We start from the raw sequence: 18,919 nt of genomic DNA, 5'->3' as shown, positions 1-18,919 counted from the left end.
ACGATACATGAAAAGAATTTTCGTCATTTTAGGTCTCTCGGTTTTTGTTCCTACCACGAAGTTGGAACGAATATAGTATTCAGTTATTTTTTAATCAAAGAAATATCATTGATATATATTATTTCATTGTTATAGTCGTAATTTGAGCTATATTTCAGTTTCCAAATGTTTTTGATCTCAAGCAAAAAAAAATCTCGAGCTTTGAAATTTCCACCTTAGAGTTTGTGTTGATAATCGATCACCAATCTGCAATTAATTCTTGAAGTTATTTTTTTTACTAGTCCTTCCTCCTGCCAAAAACGTGATTTAAAAATCAGACGAAAATTAATAAGTTTTGCAATAATGTGTGGTAGGGTACCATCTGTGATACATGCGTATCAGTCAACTATTCACTATTGCAGCGTTTTTATTGTTTTTTACCATTAAGAACTACAAATCTATATTATTTCACTCAAATGAAATTAACAATAAGGTATTTGTTTTTTGTAAAAGAAGAGACAATAGAACTCGGAGAAGGTCAGCAGAAAGCCAAACTGAAGAGAGACAACTGGCAGAGAGTGGGCGAAGGGGAGGGCGAAGAGGAGAGTGTGGTTAATCTAAGCAACCATCTGGCCTCTTCATCCGCAAAGAAGTTTGTTGCACATCTCAGTCACAAATTCCCGAAGTTCCAAGTCCTGCCTGCTGTGAAGTCGCACAGGTTTATGTCCTCAGCAGAACAGACGGCTCCGACGTCCAAACATTTCCAGGTACTGTAATGCTTTTAAACGAATAGCGCGTGTGTTATTGATTCTCATGACGATCTGAAGTCGCAGAAGAGATTGTAATATTTTGCCTATAGTGAACCAAATGGCGTGGAGTGTGTTGTGATTCACTATTTTTAGTATGTTATAACCTTGACCTCTATTACCTAATTACGTACCAGTCAATGTTAACTCTACGAAGTCCAGTGGACTTCGACTCACTAGTTGCTCTTTTTAGACTACAGTCGGTTTTAATTCAACCATTACTTTTATTCTCTTTTAACTTTAGTTAGATACAATAGTTACCAGTGGTACATCTTAACTCTTTATTATGGCGCAGTCAACAACTGATTCGAACCTGAGGGGAATACCCGCCTTTTGGCCGAACCACACGGTTGAACCCCCCACCCAATGGAATAATTGGATAGACCAATTCCATTTGGCCATTATCGCGAAGGAAAACCTAGACTTAGATAACCTCAAAGAACCAATGGAAGGGGAGACGACGTTACCGATCCTAGAAGGTGCCCAGGAGTCAGAAACTGACCAACAGAGGAAAGCCAGGGAGGCCAGGAACAAAGAAACAATGCGAGTCTACGAACACGCTGAAGAGAAAAGACTAGCAGAAGAAGAGAGGAAATTCGGAGGAATGAGGAGATACGAGGCCGATAAAAAAGTAAGGTCAATCTTATACTTGGCCTTAGGAGCGGAAGGCAAAAGAGTTTTCGCCCAGAAACATCCAAGGGTAAAAATCCTAGGAATCTCATTCAAGGAATTTTACGAAATGCTAGAATTGGCTTTTATCAAACCAACCAACATAACATTTGAACGATACAAATTATTGAGCAGGAAACAAAAGGATAGAGAATCCTATGACCAATTTTGGGGCGCGTTATCAGACTTGGCGAGATCATGTGAAATTGGAATTAATGCAGAACAGGAGTGGATTAGAGACGTATTTATTTTTAACATGAAAAACTGCGACTTACAACGTAGACTACTTTCGGAAACTCTCAATCCATTGGATGCACTAAACCAAGCAATAATTGACGAAAAAGGCTACTATAACCACCTCAAAGTGACCAATATGACTAGATCTTTCAACACGACAGGAAATAGTGGGAGAGGGTATAAAAACTTCAACAACGTTAAAAAGGAACCAAGCTTAAACATAGAAAGATCAAATACTTGTATGAAATGCGGGAATGCGTTTACCAAGGGTCATCTGAATGTGTGTCCGGCGAAAGAAATTGTGTGTAATATTTGTAAATATAAAGGACATTTTGGAAGACTTTGTAAATCGAAAGGAAGAAAACCCGCTGTAAATACTGTATATGAAGCTGTAAATAGTCAGAATTGTTCATATTCCCCAGAAGATCTTCAGATGAGAAGCGAAGAAAATTTTTGTGGAGTGATTAACGCTTGGACCGAAGAAGGGATAAGTGATAACGATGACTATTCCGTTCTCAACATTAGAACAATCTACGATACCAATGGTTTGGAAACCAAGAAACTTGTCAACATCGGTTTGGGAGACGACGCGATAGTCAACTTGAACATTCCAGTGGATTCGGCAAGCCCAGTGAGCTTCCTGAAACAAAATGTACTTCACGAATTGAAGCTGAGAAATCCACAGTTGAAGATTCAGCCAGTTGAGAAGAAAACGAGGGAACTATACTGCGGATTCACTAACGACACAATCAACATCATCGGGAAGGTGGTAGTGAGGTTACAATCCAATGGATGGACCGCGGACGAAACCCCATTTTTTATCACTTCTGGACATGAGAGGAACATTCTGGGTAACGACAATCTCCCGAGAATTGGAATAGAGATAGCCCAACGACAGCCTCTACTACCCGTCAACAACATATCACGCACAGAATTGTGTAAGTTAAATAATTATTCAGATACGACCCTTAATCTGTATCATAGGTACAAAGGGCTATTTAACAGAGTGGGAAAAATACCTTTGGACAGAAAAGTTACTCATTTCCATTCCCCATTCAAACCTATCCAAACCAAAGGTAGAAGAGTTCCCTTACATCTACTCGATAACGTAAAAACGGAACTAAATAGAATGGAAAAAGAGGGGCATATCATAAAGTTGAACAAATGCGATGAAGATTGTTTTATAAGCCCAATTGTGATTACAAGAAAAAAAGACGGTAGCATCAAGTTGGCATTAGATTCGAAACTATTAAATAATCAGATATTCAAGAACAAGTACCAGATGCCAAACATACATGAACTGATCGATAATATTGCTCTTCAACTGTCAAGCAAAGAGTCAGGGGAAGTTTGGTTTAGTAATCTAGATCTAAAGAACGCATACAGCCAACTACAATTATGCACAGGCACTAGCAAACAGTGTAACTTTAGTATCGTGGGGGGCGAAACCACTGGAACCTATAGGTTTTTAACTGGATTTTACGGATTGGGCGATATGCCAAACGAATTCCAGAGGGTAATGGATTCTTTATTGAAAGACATTCCTTTTACCAATTGTTATATCGACGACATTTTAATAGCTTCGAAAGGTTCATTAAATGAACACAAAGCGATACTAACAAACATTTTAAACATTTTGGACAACAAGAACATGGCGGTAAAATGGGAGAAATGTGCATTCTTCCAAAAAGAAATAGAGTGGCTAGGTTTCAAGATATCAAAATCGGGCGTGAAACCATTGGTGGGAAAGTCAGATTTGATTAAAAACCTACCAAACCCCAAAAACATATCTGAACTTAGATCTTTCTTTGGATCGATCAATCAATATATGAAATTCGTCCCGCATTTGTCCGCCCTAAGTTCCCCCCTACGACCACTTCTTGTGAAGAAATCAGTCTACCAATGGAATGACGAACATACTAAAGCATTTGAAGAACTAAAACAACAGATAGTGAAGATAACAGAGAACAACCACTTCGACATAAAAAGGATGTCAAGACTAAAGACAGACGCTTCCCATAACGGCTTAGGAGCTACCCTAGAACAATGGAATGGAGAAAATTGGGTAACAATAGCATTCGCCTCCCGATTTTTGAACAACCACGAAAGTAAATATTCTACAAACGAACTTGAATTGTTGGGAGTAGTCTGGGCTACAGAACATTTTAAAAATTACTTGTATGGTGCCGAATTTGAAATTGTGACGGACCATAAGGCATTATTATCAGCATTAAATGCAAACCAGAGCAACAAAACTATGCATAGCAGATTAACCCGTTGGGTAAATCGACTGTTACCATTTAATTTTAAGATCAAGCACATTCCGGGAAAAGAAATGGGATTTTACAGATTTATTGTCGAGACTACCTTCAGGTAAAGCACTCCCTACATCACACTACGATAGCGAATTTGTAGTGGCGACAGTACAAAAGATTGTAGAAAACCTCTCTGTAAATAACGATTGTAAAAAGAATAATTGTAAAAAGAACGAAGTGTATTATCCATTGGATGTAAATACGATTAGTAACTTGGATTGTAATAATCCAATGGGTGGAAAGAAAGATTTATCACAAAGCATCCAACGGTCGTTCTTCTCGAATATTCTGAATAACGTAAACGACACTATCAGAATTTGTAATTCCAATCACTCGCGTTCAGAGTCTTGCACAAGCGGTTGTGTTCCTTTAAACTTATCAAAATTTGATTTCAATTATTTTTACCTATCAGACAAAACTTTTTTGTTCTTTCTTGCCCAATCAGTATTATTAATCAATCAGTCATTAAATTCAGATCAAGAAAAACAATTACAAGAATTTATTACATCGGTCAACGTGTTAAAAATTTCCCTCAGGGCAGAAAAGAAAGGAATCTTCTTGAATTTTAATAACGACATAATGTCAGACCTACACAAAAAACTGTTGGCCAAATACAAGGGAGATCTCAGATTGCCAGACAACCCGTTATCACTATCAGATCATTGTTCGAATAAGCTGATTAAACTCATGACGGACGAAGACAAAATCCTCAAGGAAGTAAAGAAGGCGGTACACGAAGGCAAACCATTGGACAAATTCGGAGCCTATTTAAAGAACTTCCAGAGGGATATACATTTGAAAGAAGGGCTGTTATTCAACGATAACAAACTGATAGTGCCGGCTGTATTACGATCATCTTTCCTGTCACTCCTTCACGAGACTCATCCAGGGCAGTTTGGGATGAAAGCCTTGGCAGAAAACATTTGGTGGCCACACTTATACAGAGAGATATACCATCATGGAAAGAATTGCACTCAGTGCATAATGGCCGGTAAGAACCTAAAAGTGTTACTAGGGACGAACAAGACTGAGAAATTACCGAACCTGACCGAACCAAATGAAGAAGTAGATTTAGACTTTGCCGGCCCATTGGACAAGAGCTGGGGTAACGCAAAATACCTTTTGTTATGCATTGACCTCTTTTCAAAGTTTCCGTCTGCGAAGGTAGTAAACAACACTTCGACTTCTTCAATTTTAACCTTCATGACAGATTACTGCCATCTTCACGGATTTCCAAAGTCCATTAGAGCCGACCATGGGTCATGTTTTACTTCGTTTGATTTTAGAAACTTCTGTGAGAAGAACAACATTAATCTAATTCTATGTACGGTTGGCGATCATAGATCCAATGGAGTAGTAGAAAGACTCATTTACACGGTCAAAGCTAAGCTTCTGGCAATGTCGTTCAACGATCCAAAACCATCCTTAAATACGGCTATTGATAAAATTATTTGGAACATACGCTCGACGAAACAATCATCCATTGGATGCTCTCCTTTCTCAAAACATTTTAATAGATCTCCCGATACGTTCTGGAAATCTTTGGTCTCTCACGCAATTAGTTTAGATAAGGGGAAATCAATTATAACGAAGGACAGAGCACAAGACTGGGGTGCTGATGACGCGTTCGAAGATGGCTACCTGGAAGACAGAACAATTGAGGAAAGAGGCTATGAGAGCGACCCCGCTGACAAAGTAGATAGAAATCTTCAGCGAGCCCCACTGTCGAATCCCTTCAGCCAAGGAGGTAACTGGTTTAGGAAAACAGTTAACAGGAGGGAAGGAGAACCTTATTTTAAACCACTGGGGAGTAAACCTTTGTCAGACACGAAACATACGGTCACATTAGATAACGGACATGTGATAAGAAAATCGGACTTAGCTTTTAACAAAACCCAACCGGCAGCTCCTAAGACCTTCACGGCAAGACCGAAAGCGCTAATTAATAGTAATGATTTAGCAGGCAAGCGAAAAAGAAACTCCCCTTCCAAGAGACGAGACTCAAATATAGGAGGCCCTTCGATGACTTTCACACCAACGGGTGGAAATTCAAGCAAAAAGAGGAGATCATTCTTCACGACCTCGAAAGGTTCAAAATTCGACTATAATAATCTAGATTCGTCGTTAGCGTTAGACCTTTGGGATAAAGTCATTGACGACTACTTGGGTACGGAATCGGAAATTGTATATAATACACCAACTGTTAACCTTCATAGTAATTTAGATCAACCAAGGAGTACCATACAAAGCCAGACAAACACTGAGACAACATTCAATATACCAACGGGCACAAGCGACGACCCAATTCGAGTGGATAGCTCTCCGGAGAAGACAGTGGAGACACCAAAAACCCCGATATCTTCAAAACATCGTGTAAGAAGAAACCCAGGCCCCCCGAAATTCTATGGCGATAGACGGTTTATCGACCAAGTGACGCTCGGTACGGAGACCATTAGTGCAGTAGACTCCGATGACGAACCGCTTATTACGTTTTCCGGTGCAAAGAGTCCGAAACAAATTCCTTCATTCTGTACGACGTCCCCCTCGGATTATCTTACACCCATTGACGAGATCCCACATCATACGATTTTGGTTGCTGAAACCACTCAAGACGAACTCTCAACACCTTCCTCTCAGGCGACAAGGACCGCATGGGTATCGTCACCATTGGTAGAAGTTACCAGTAATACTCAGGATGACAACGTTAGTGACATATCCTCGGGCATCGATACCGATGTAAGAATAGAAGCAGATAATTTCCATACTAGATACAACTCTACGGTCTCAAACTCCGAAAACTTTTAAACTGTGGTAACATGACATGTTACATATTTGATTTAGCTTTTATCCATTGGATACCCAGAACTTTTTTTTTAGTATTTACCTAGTTAGTGAGTTAGTTAGTTTTCTTTAATTGTACAAATGCCACATAACCCCAATTGTACATATCATTTTGTACATTCAGTGTTGATATCTGTGTAAACTTGTAAGTAGGATGTATATATTACCATATAATTACCTCCATTGTAACTTGTACTCTCTGTAAAAATCCATTGGTGCTAAATGCGGTTACGTTTTGTTTCTTCTTTGGCCCTGGTGGAGCGAGGGGAGATGGAGTATATGTGTGATATTGGCTACATCGTTGAGCGGGCAGATATTAATTTTTGTGCACTGGGGAATGTTGTGATTCAGTATTTTTAATATGTTATAACCTTGACCTCTATTACCTAATTACGTACCAGTCAATGTTAACTCTACGAAGTCCAGTGGACTTCGACTCACTAGTTGCTCTTTTTAGACTACAGTCGGTTTTAATTCAACCATTACTTTTATTCTCTTTTAACTTTAGTTAGATACAATAGTTACCAGTGGTACATCTTAACTCTTTATTAGAGTGTAAACAATCATTTTGTTTTTGTATTTTATTTGCTAATTTATCATAGTCACATTGATTTTTCGGTTGACTGTTCGAAAGTTTTTCCATTTTAAAGCCGTTGTCTGTATCTGGTTTGAGAATATGAAATTCAGTGAAGCTAATAGTGTGTGTGTGTGTGCGCGTGTGGAGATTGGAAACTATATTTTACACTTCTGAAGCGAGTGTATTAGTACGAACGTTCTTCTTTTTTCCAACCTAAGTCGCAAGTATTGGTGGCACTTTTGGGGCACCTTTACAGCTTTTTGCTAGCATGTGCTTTGACATTCCAATAGTAATAAATTAACACAGTTTTTAGTCCTCTGTAAAGAAGGAGCTGAAGATGTTGTCCACTGCGCTTCCAGATGGGATCCTGGTGCGGACGTTCGAGGACCGACAAGACCTCTTCTCAATCCTCATAGTTGGCCCAGAAGATACTCCCTACCAACAGGGGCTGTTCCTGTTTGACCTCCGACTGCCCCCGAGCTATCCTCTGGAACCACCCAAGGTCGCATTTTTGTCCTACGCTAATGGGAAACTGAATCCAAATCTGTACGAGGATGGAAATGTCTGTCTCAGTTTACTCGGAACATGGGCTGGAAAAGGTAACAGGCTCAAAGACGAATCAGAGTATGATAATAATTTGCCATATTTACTTTTAGCAATTTTTTGAGTAGAAAATATTGATAAGTGGATTGTGTGAAAAAATAGAATAAAGGACAGTGTTGTTAGGTCAATTTATCCAGACTAAATTATGTTCTGATGCGCACTATTGAAATGAAATCTGAAATGAAATGTTTTGATTTATATTTTTATCTTTGAATTTTTTAGGAATTAATTTGATATTGTATTCCTTAGAACTCGATTTTTTTTAAAAAGTCAATCTTTTTTTGGAGTTGTGACACTTTTTCCAAGTGACTGTTGGCTATGTTTTAGGAACTGAGATGTGGAATCGGGAAAGTAGCAGTCTGTTGCAGATAGTGGTGAGTCTTCAGGGTCTCATTCTGAACAAGACGCCCTATTTCAACGAGGCAGGCTACGAGAGACAGCGTCAGCTGCAGACTGGACAGGAGAACGCCAAGATGTACAACGAAATGGTCATCATACGTCTAGTCGAGGTATGATAGTATACTTTCTCTGTGTCGTAATCAGGTGAAACAAAAACTTACTAGTTGTTTAAAGAGTTCACAGAGATAAATAGATGTTTAGTCAGAAAAAAAATATTAAAAAACCGTTCAACATTTTCAGAATTTTTTTTTTGCATAACTCAAGGTTTTCTGAGACATTTTTGTCTGATTGTAAATCTGTGTGTCCGAAAATTTTGCTACTTATATTTTAAAAATTAAAGTGTCCAAAGCCTTAAAAAGTCGAAATACATTCAGTGTTGAGTTTTTGCGTTCGAGAAAGGAAAAAATGAGAGATAAAAGATATCAATCGATATCCTATTGTACATGATATATCCGAAGTTCTTGAACGCTGGACATCAATTCTGGTTCTAACTCGAACAAGATGAGTTATTAGAAATATAATACTTTTATGAATTTAGGTAAATCGATTTGGTCTCTGGCACAAAAGTTTTTTTTTCTTCTGCTCATCTGTTTGAGATGAACTTTAAAAAATATGTAATTAAGCAAAAAGCTCGTCAGAGGTAAAAGCAGATGGTACGGCTAATTGCAATGGTTTTGACTCTTAAGAAGACCCCTCGATTGGATTCGATCTGTGAAAATGAGTTTTTTAGCCTTTCCTTGAAAGGCTTACCTTGCTTATTTTTTGTATCGAAGATTGTTTTTAGGCCTCAACTTGTGAAATCCTGAGGCCTCACGAGACCTTCAAACAGGAGATCGAGGAGCATTTCCGCTTCGTAGCCTGGAACCTAATCGACAGACTTCAACTATGGTGTGATTCCAGTCAGTCCTCCGAAACCCAAGTTGACCCTCCGGGCTTCCCTCTTTTCCCTCTATCGGCAGGGTTCCGGATCAGTCTGGCAAGAGAGATCCAAAAGTTCAAACTGGCAGTCTACAAGATGTTTGGAATGTTGCCGCACTACGACCAAGGAGCGACAGAAGACAAACATCAGGACTCGCGAGTCAGTGGCGCCTGGTCTCTCGGGCAGAATTTGGTCGAAGAGCGAGGTGCTACATCTTCAGTCTATAGCAACATGAAAAGCGAAGATTCCTTACTGACTATGGAAAAAATGGAGGTCGATTATTTGAGACAAAAAGTTGAACCTTTTGACGATTCTTTGAGTCGTTTGAATATGGCAGGTGCTGAAGTGGTGGCAATTGAGCCGACGATGCAATCACCAGACAGTGTCGAGAAAGCAGACGGTGGTGCTTCATCTTACATGTCATCAAAGTCTTTTGTGTCTACTGTACCTACAGATGCAATGAGTCAATTTGCATCAAATACGGAGATGACATTGAGTACAGTGCAAATTTCAGAAGAAAGCCTAGAAGCGGGCAAAGAGCAGACAGATAAATCACTAGAAAAAGTGAACAACGACAGTGAACAGAAATCAAAGAAAAACGAAGAATCGGAACGCAAAAGATCAGATAGTTCCGGTTCTAAACAATGAGGCTTATAAACAGCTGAGGTTCCGGATTAAATGTTATGGCAACAAATTCTGTCAGCTGGATTGACATTAAATACGCTGCTTGCCACGATGATATTAGGGCTAAGTGAAAATATCAGAATTCGGAGAATTAACACTCTCTTATGTACAGTCATCAATTTTGCCTGAGCCTAACATTGCATTATATCATTTTGTAGTTGTCTTGATTGTCTTAGTAGTATGTGATTTTACATAAGTCGCTATTGCCATAAATGCCAATTCAGTTTCCAAAGCCAACCATTTCCGCTTTTTAGAAGATCTCGGTTTTTCGAGCAATGAGTTACTCATTCACTTAAAACTTAACTATTAATTCAGTCGCGCAGTGCTTTGCAGTTCGTTTTTGATTGTTTGCAGGAGTGTGCACAAATACTTTTTGACGTAGGAGTTTCAAAATATTGACCCTATTTGAACGCTTACAATTTGAACGCCATATTTGATCCCTTGCGGCTTGACTTGATTTTTATTAAGTTGGATTCAAGATTTTAGCTAAAATAAAGGCAAATTGTGCTCTCCAACGACGATAGCGCACTTCTAGTATCGAACACAGATTTTTATTTCGAGATTTTCTAGTGGAATAAAAAACCTTTTGATGCAGTTTTATCAATTTGGGTTACTTTTATCATAAAGAGTCAATCATCAATTGTTCTTGAAACTCAAACTGCTTTTTCCTTAGAAATTCGAAATTTGAAGGTTTTTTTTTAAAAAAAAAACAAGTCAATATTTTTTTGGGTTTTCTTGTATTCATAGACACTTTTCCAACTAACTGTTGGCTATCTTTTCATTTAAGGGCCCAAAAATATTTTTTCCAATCAATATAGCATTATTAAAAGTCGATGAACGTAATTCAAATTCTTATAGGTCGTGATGATGTTTCGTTTCAGCCCCAAGAAGACTTAGGACGGGTCTAGTCTAATTTGTTTTCAGCCTCACGTTGAAAACCCTTGTGCTACGAGCCGCAGACAATTATTTGATCAATTCAATCCAACTGTAGCGCCCATTTTAGTCAATGTAGAAGGAGTAGCGAAGCTGATTTAAATTTTTATTAAATCATTTTTTTAGTGTTAATTTTGAATTTTTTTTGTTAAGCCAGAGGAGATAGGAATCAAACAATTTCTACGCCAAAATTTGAACGAATGAAGTGATGTTTTACCCAATAGGTGGTTTAATTTTTGTCTGTTTATTTTTTGTCGGCTCAGTTTCCAAAGCGAGCAATTTTCTTCTGATTTAAACAGTTTTTACGGATCTGGTAATTTACAAACTCTGATTTTGAATAATTTGTTTTGGCTTAAATTATTTCGGCTGATTTCTAATTAACTTTGTCATCTTTTTATTGCGTCAATGAGTTTTTATGGCAGTTTTTTTGTTTTCGGCTCAACTGGAGTCTCATAAGTATTTTTGGGTAAAGGGCCACTAAGTTAAAGTTACTGAATGCTGATTTAACGCTGTTGATTGCGTTTTTCGACTGGTTTTCTTTCAATTGAACATAAGTCAAGTCAACTGCTGTCTAATTTTTCTGCCAATTATTTTTAAGAATCGATGAACAGTGAATACTCTTATATAGGTTGTGATAATTTTTTTTTCAGGAAAATTCATTGAACTTATTTACGCTCAAATTTAGTTTTTAAGAGTAATGAACGTAGTGAAGACTCTTAAAAAGTTTTTTGTTATTTTTTTGTTCAGGCTTAATTTTGATTTTTCGCGGTTTGACTTGTGATTTCTTTTACGCGGTTTGACTTGTGATAACTCCACTATCAAACAGCAAAGGTCACGAAAAATGTGATCGACTTCTAGTGTCGAAAGTGGAATTTGGCTATCAGATTTTCCGGCGAAAAAATTCTATAGGTATTGATCCAGTTTTCTCAAATTTGGTTCATTTCATGAAAAATTTGTCAATAATAAATTGTTCTGGAAATTCAAAGAGGTTTGAGGCCATCAATTTTTTTCTTCAAAATTCCATGGCTCATATTTTATCAAAAATTAAGGCAGTTTTTTTTCTGCTTCTTTGCGTTCATTACTCTTTTCCAACTGTCAGTTGGCTATGTTTTGTATTTGAATTTTAGTTTTTTTTTGAAGTTCTTTGTTGAAAGGAAGGCAAACTCTACTTTTGAACAGCAAAAGTGTAATGGTCACGAAAAACGTGATTGACTTCGTTTCGAAAATCGATTTTAGTTTATAGATTTCCCAGCTGAATAAAAATTTTACCTATAGATCCAGTTTTCTCAAATTGGTCAATTGCTTTTATATATATTCAAAATATTAATTTTTTTTGCGTTCAAGTCAGTATTTTCTGTTTCTTTGGGTTCTTTGACTCTATTCCAACTATCTGTTAGTTTTATTTAGTGGTTTTCATCTCATTTTGCATTTGCTAGCTTGCAATGCTATGCTTGCCTTATTGCCTGTGTGTCTGAGGTTTTTGTGGTACCTAGATTTGTGTGGAATAAAAAAGTTTTCAAAAAAATCATCGCCATCAAGGGTCGGAGAGACACCTATGTCATTCAATTGAATGTATTAAGTTTGTTAAGTTTAAAAAAAAACATGACTAGTTTTTCTCGCCAGAAAAAACTACTTTGAAAGTTGTGACTATAAAATTTAGTTGTCGATCTGAATGCGTAGCAACCATGAGTCCTCGACAAAGCACTCCAATTTTAGTGCTTGTTTTAAGTCTTGTACCTCGTTTGCACTCAATGAATTAGCACGAATCTATGCCATTCGATTATACCACACATTCTCCTTCTAATGAACAATGATGTGTTTGTAGCTGACTTGTGTATTGGATCTTGCTTCTCCTCCCTCGCCGTCAGATTTGGTCCATTTTACTTCAACTCGGGGTCATCAAAGGTCAATTGGAGAAATCAAAGTGAGAGGAAGCGAAGATGCAATCAGAGGACTTGATGCAACTGGTCCTAAGCAATCTAATTATTCTTCCCAGAAGCGGCTGTTGTATTGTACAGAAGAGACAAGTAACGGCGCCACTTTCATCAAGGTGCGTAACTTAGGTCTTTTCTGATATACGGCCCAAGATCAAAAATGAAAGCAGGGGCAGATCTAGGATTTTCTTGAGGGGCGGGTTTCAAAAAAATTTCGAAAATTGTGTCGATTTTTTTTAGGTCGACAAAATTGATTTTCCGAGCTCTCCTAAAGCAATAAAAAGACAGTAATTTGGCCAAATTTTCTACGCCGCAGGCAAATTGCAAATTTTTGAAAAAACAATCAATAAAAGCAGTTTTTCGGCACTTTTTGGAAAATGTTGGCCAAAAAAATCGCGTTTTTTTGGCGCGCGCTCCCCCTCAATATTAGTACATATTGGCGCCAAAGGCGCCTTTAGAAAAATTTTAGGGTCGGTCGGCCAAAAATGGATTTCTTAGAAAAGTACCAAGGGGGGGCCCTTTGGGTCGGGAAGGGGTCGAATCCCTGATGGAGGGCGTCCCCCCCCCCCCGCCCCTGCTTAATCCGCCCCTGAATGAAAGGATAGCTTTTATAATTGTTCTGACAATTGAAAAGGCGGAGGAACTTTGTATTCAATTTTTTCTTTCTTTGTTTTCCACGCAAAATCAGGTGCACTGTTTATTAATCATCGAAGGTGTTGAGTGATATATAATTTTAAAGCACTTACAGTCTTGATTCGAATGGCATAAAAAAATTATGAACGTTTTTCTCAATATCGAAAAACAAACCGTTTGAAATTTTTGGTCTAATGTCGAGCGAAACATGTGAGTGAGCAGGCTTGAAATAGCACATTTATGCTTCATAATTTAAGCCGTCAAAATTTAGTTTATTCGAGTAAAGTTAGTTTTTGGAGTTTGCGCCATTTTGGCAATTTCAAATATTCTTAAGTTCTAGAAATTTTTTTTTTCAGAAATGTTCGAAACATTTTTTGATACTTGCCCAGTAACCAGCTATCCTTGTTTCAATATTTGTATAACGGGCTGCATAATAGGAAACCTCGTCATTTGAATCATAATTGAGTCTTCGATTTCAAAATTGATGTGATGCTGCCCGAAATTGTCCGTGAAACTTGGCACTTATTTGAACGATTACTGATATTGTTATCCCTGAAATCTGTGAATTTCAAGTGTTTTTTTTTCTGGAAAAAATTGTCTGTTTTTTGTGTGGGTCGTTTGATTGTGATCGATTTAATTGTTGGAATCAAGACAATATCTTCTCCCCTAGGACGTTTTAGGATGGATGTTAACTTGTGTCTGATTTCGAGGTTTCAGCCAATCAGTATCGAGTGTTTCAAAATGATGATGTAATTTTATTACAAATGGAACTCCAAATTTTGATCTTTATCATTTAAATCTAAATTAAATATTGGGTTGCAAGATCTTATCGTGGTCTGTTCAGAGGGGAGGGTGTTAAATTGATCCTCCTTTCTTTGAGTTTAGGAGCTGGACTTCAGTCCAAATGGAAGACTTCTCGTCTCTCCCTTTGGTTTCGGGTTCCGATTGCTCGGATTCACCCCATCGATGGGCGAACCATTGGATGTTTCTCAAATGCAGTTCCCCTCTCCCCTCTACGAACTGAAGAGTGTATTCTGTCACAAAAAGCCAGTCGTGGTTGCCAAATTCAGTCCAACTCAGTTGTCAGTGGCGTCTGCATGTCTAGATGGAACAGTGGTTTTCTCACACCCATTTGCCAGAAAGTGACAAACTCATCATTGAAAGACAGTTGCAAAAATATTTAAAATGGTTAAAATCACTAAAAATGTGATGTCTGCATGTTAAATTTTGGTAATTTAATTTGCCTTGAGTAATTCATATTGATTGAAGAGAAACGAGAAGAAAGAAGAACGAAAATTTATTTATCCGAGATCAAAAAAGTTGTTCGTATAGAAGTCTTCTCCGCATCAATTCAGTTTGTAACTCTCTATCAATGAAAAATGATGATAAGTGTTGAAACTGTTCAGAGGAAATTGTTTAGTGCAAATTATGTTGGACCTTCAAAAGATATAAATTTTCCATTTAAGTTTTAGTTTTGAATTCATCGAAAGTGAGTAAAAGAGATCGAAAAGTGATGACTGTTTGAAATGTTAGGTTAATGTGAAATTGATCACAAAAAATAAATGAAAATATAGATATACGGCTGACGATAAACAAACCGCAGTATCTACAAACCGCCATATCTTGAAGCCGAAATTGCATAAGAATTACTTGAATTACATCAGAATTACGTAAGAATTGCATAACAATGACAATCTGTTGTTATGTTGCCTTACAATATTAATTTTTGGCTTGTTGGAATGGTACTCCTATTTTCGGTTTGTTGGCCCTTCGGTTGTTGGCCTACGACCAAATTCACATTATTTTTTTCTATGATTAATATGCAATGGACCTCAGTTTTTTGCCACGCCCCCCCCCCACTTTCCAATTTTTTTTCTTAGTTGTTCAACGAGTTTCTAATGGCTAAATGCCTGATGGGATCAATTAAGCTATTAGTTAACCCCCTGAAGTTTGTTTCAAGTTTTTTTGTTTGGGCAACCTCGGTCTCGAAAAAAGCAAGTTAACTGGTTTGCTACCATAACTTACTGTCTGAATACCGAAAATGTTATCTTTAGCAACTTGATAATATTGTTCGCAATAATGTTTTTTTCTTTTAAGACAAAAAAAAATTGGCTTTGAGTGCATCAGTTTTAGTAATATTTTTTGTTCCGTCCTTTGAAAATGGGGAGGAACTTTATGTTCGTGTTTGTTTACTTTTTTGTTTTCCACGCAAAATCAGGTACCACAATTAATCATTGGACTGGGTTGACTGGGAATGATATATCATATTAAAACCCTCTCAGTCGTGATTCGAACCACATCAAAAATTTTTTCTAGTGTCGAGAAAATCCGGTAGAAAATTATTGATATTTCGTCTTGTTCCGGGCAATTAAAGCGAGCGAGCAGTCTTGTTTTAATGGCTTAAAAAGCTTACAACCATTTGATTAAGATAAAAACTTAGTTTTACTCGAGTAACGTTAGTTTTTTTTCGAGTATTTTAGCGCCTTTTTGGATTCAAAATCTTCAAAAATTCGAAAAAGTGCAAAAAACTTGAAACATTTTTCCAATTTTTTTTTCTAAATTTTTCACACCAAAAAACCGACAATAATTTGAAAAATAATTTTTTCAAAGATTGGTCGGAACATTCTGTGCTACTTGCACAGTAACCGGCTATCCTTGTTAGTAATAATCTTTAGTTTTAGTATTTGAATGATATATAATACCTTCCAATTTAAGTTCAAGTGGTTACCCTTGCGGTGAGCAAGGGTGTTGCAATCGGGGACTAGGTTTTTTTTTTACCGTACATAACTTTGTTCACAGAATGGTCAATTGGTAATCAGTATATTTTGTACCCATTGGTTTATACCCATTGGTTAATTAATAGCATGGTTAGTGTAATGGCCTTGTATTAAGGTTAAGAGTTGTCGACTAATATTTCATCAGATTTGGCACAGGTCGTTAGCCTTTATTTCGGTCGACCTAATTTCCTATTGTTTTTGGTCAAATTTGCGCTGCAGGCATCAAAATTTTGAAAAAAGAGGCCCAAGTGTTATTTGAAGTTTTTTGGAAAAATATTTAAAAATTTCGTTTTTTTTTTCGCGTCAGCTCCCTCCTCAAAATTAGTATATATTGGCGCCAAAGGTGCACTTAGAAAAATTTTAGGTTCCTTCAGCCAAAAATGGCTATCTCAAAATTGTACAAAGGGAGATCATTTTGGGTCGGCTGGGGGTCGTCGAATCCCTGAGAGGAGGGCGTCCGCTACCCCCCCCCCCAAATCCGCCCCCGTTTTTACCGCTCTATGTAGTTTTTGTTCTGATGCAATTTCAACGTTCAGTTTTTTTATTTGGTATGTTATTTTTTGCGATAATTGACTTTTGTTTCAGACCAATTGATGAAATTATGTGAAAATGTTTGTAGATTTAGTTTGATACGAAACTTAGCTACATTCTTTTCAATTGATGTCTGCTATGTTGTTGTGCAATGTTGAAATTTTATTCCAGTTTTTGTGCTGATTGGTTGTAGACTTAAACTCTGTAGGTTTGGTTTACAAATTAGGACTTACATTCACAATTTTCAGCTTATTGACTGTCAGTTGAATTTTTGTTGGCTTTTATACTTACCAATTCTGCTTTCTACATTTTTCCGGTTTTGTTTTAAAGATCGTTAAGACTGTATCCATTTTTTGAGAGCTCAATATTAACATAATAGGATCTTGAAAAAAATTAAATGAATGTAATCATGAAAAACTTTTTTCACTTTTTTTCAATTTTGTTTTTGCAGTTTCGTCTTCGCTCGAAGTCTTGTTTGCTGTTTATTCAACGTCATGCTGTTTTAATCTTATACTTCGCCTCTGTGTTATAAACATGCCTCAATTACCTATTGAGCTATCCCCCCACGTGGGAAAGAGGGGTGAGATTGCTCAACTGATTCGCGCGATGTAGCTATGTATATATGGAAATTAAATCTGCTCAAATACTTCATTTGCTCACCATTCAAATATTAATTGCATCATAACAACGTTTAAAATTTTAGCGAATTTGTGTTTTGAATAAAGAACAAGAATTAATTCTTCATAACTTTATGTGTAAGTAACAGTAATTTTTGAACAATTATACCAGGCCTGGCCTATACACATTTCTACCTGGCACATACACAAAAACTGAAAATTAGCATTGCCCCAGCGCGTTTCTCATCCAAGATAGTTTGATAACGATCACGATAACAACAATCACGATAACCATAATAAGAAATTGAAAAAAAAAGTTTCTTTCAACTTTTCGATTATTAAATCTGTTTCTAAGCTGAGAGACGTTTTAACAGTCAAGATAATTGTGCAGAAAAAATTGATACAGTAGATTTGCTTTTCTGAAATAACAAGCTGCCATTTAGCTTTCAGGTATTTTTGAACGAGAGAATTTTTTTCGCATTTAGATTTCCGAAACTAAGAATGATTTGGAGGGCATTTTTCAAACTATGTTTGCAATTCTGAAAGAAGTTAAAGCTGTTTATTCAAGCCCATTGTGAAAGTCAGGTTAACTAAATATTCGATTTTTTAAATCCTGCTCCAACCATTCAATCATCCTTAAATTTATGCACAAAAATTGCTTCTTTTTCAGCCATATCACATTTTCAGACAACGAACTGATTTTACTCATAAAAATTGTCGCAAAATTGTGATTTTTGCGTTAGGGAACAAGATTTGGGTTTTTTCTTGCATAAAAAACGCTCTGAATCTTTTTCTAAGTGAACTTTATATGGTTGGACGTCTTTGGTTCAAGCATCGGAAACGGAATTTTAATTACAAACTTTCATCGTAGTGTTATTTAAGGTATCCACTTTTTTGAACCTAAGGCGCAAATAAATGTGCTGGTTATTTGGAAAAGCTTTGCCCTTTTGTAGCATATCTGGCAATCTTGCTCCATTGCATTAAAGTTTTTAATTGAGTTTATTGGTGACGAATTCCTATTTTTTAACGAACAGTTATTTTGAATTGTACCTGGTTTTGCGATAATCATATTTTCTGCCAAACGTTCCAGGAAAATTTTAGTGAGTGGAAAATTTTTAGCCATTTAGTATTGGATTGCTTCATTTTCTCGAAAACTGCCGTAAAAGTTTGATATTAGGAGTTTAAATAAAAGAACGGTTTAGGTGGCTACGCCCTTATTTTGAAATAGAAAGAGTTCGGCCTAAGAAAATGTCCAAAATGTCCTTTTCTTGACAATTGCCTATCAAATCGGAGGTTGAGAGTTTAATCGAAAAAGCAACTACTCTGAATCTGCGCTGCCAACTGGTGTTACCCGAAGTTTTTTGACGAAAACAGTTGTCTCATGAAAAATTGTAATTCTTTCAAATTTTGTTCAATTTTTACTTTTTTTGAAATTTTTCATAAACGAATCTGCCAAATCTGGAAG

General features: G+C 36.9%; 2 protein-coding genes across 2 annotated transcripts in view; both read left to right on the top strand.

Moving 5' to 3' along the window:
• LOC134848452 (uncharacterized) overlaps nt 1-10,259 on the top strand; it is a 51,608-nt gene extending 41,349 nt beyond the window's left edge. The window contains exons 21-24 of the mRNA XM_063865917.1: nt 493-746; nt 7,738-8,023; nt 8,355-8,536; nt 9,211-10,259. Of these exons, the coding sequence (XP_063721987.1) occupies nt 493-746; nt 7,738-8,023; nt 8,355-8,536; nt 9,211-9,993 (1,505 nt within the window). The 3' untranslated portion in view covers nt 9,994-10,259. The remainder of the gene's footprint in view (nt 1-492; nt 747-7,737; nt 8,024-8,354; nt 8,537-9,210) is intronic.
• LOC134848453 (DDB1- and CUL4-associated factor 10-like) overlaps nt 1-14,960 on the top strand; it is a gene marked incomplete at its 5' end in the record, with an annotated part of 67,995 nt that extends 53,035 nt beyond the window's left edge. Inside the window, 2 exon segments of the mRNA XM_063865918.1 lie at nt 12,788-13,012; nt 14,415-14,960. Of these exon segments, the coding sequence (XP_063721988.1) occupies nt 12,788-13,012; nt 14,415-14,675 (486 nt within the window).
• Nucleotides 14,961-18,919: the final 3,959 nt, after the last annotated feature.

Source organism: Symsagittifera roscoffensis, chromosome 6, assembly GCF_963678635.1.
Source record: "Symsagittifera roscoffensis chromosome 6, txSymRosc1.1, whole genome shotgun sequence".
Taxonomy (NCBI): Eukaryota; Metazoa; Xenacoelomorpha; order Acoela; family Convolutidae; genus Symsagittifera; species Symsagittifera roscoffensis.
The sequence above is the reverse complement of the archived record's forward strand: the minus strand, read 5'-3'. Positions and strand labels throughout refer to the sequence as shown.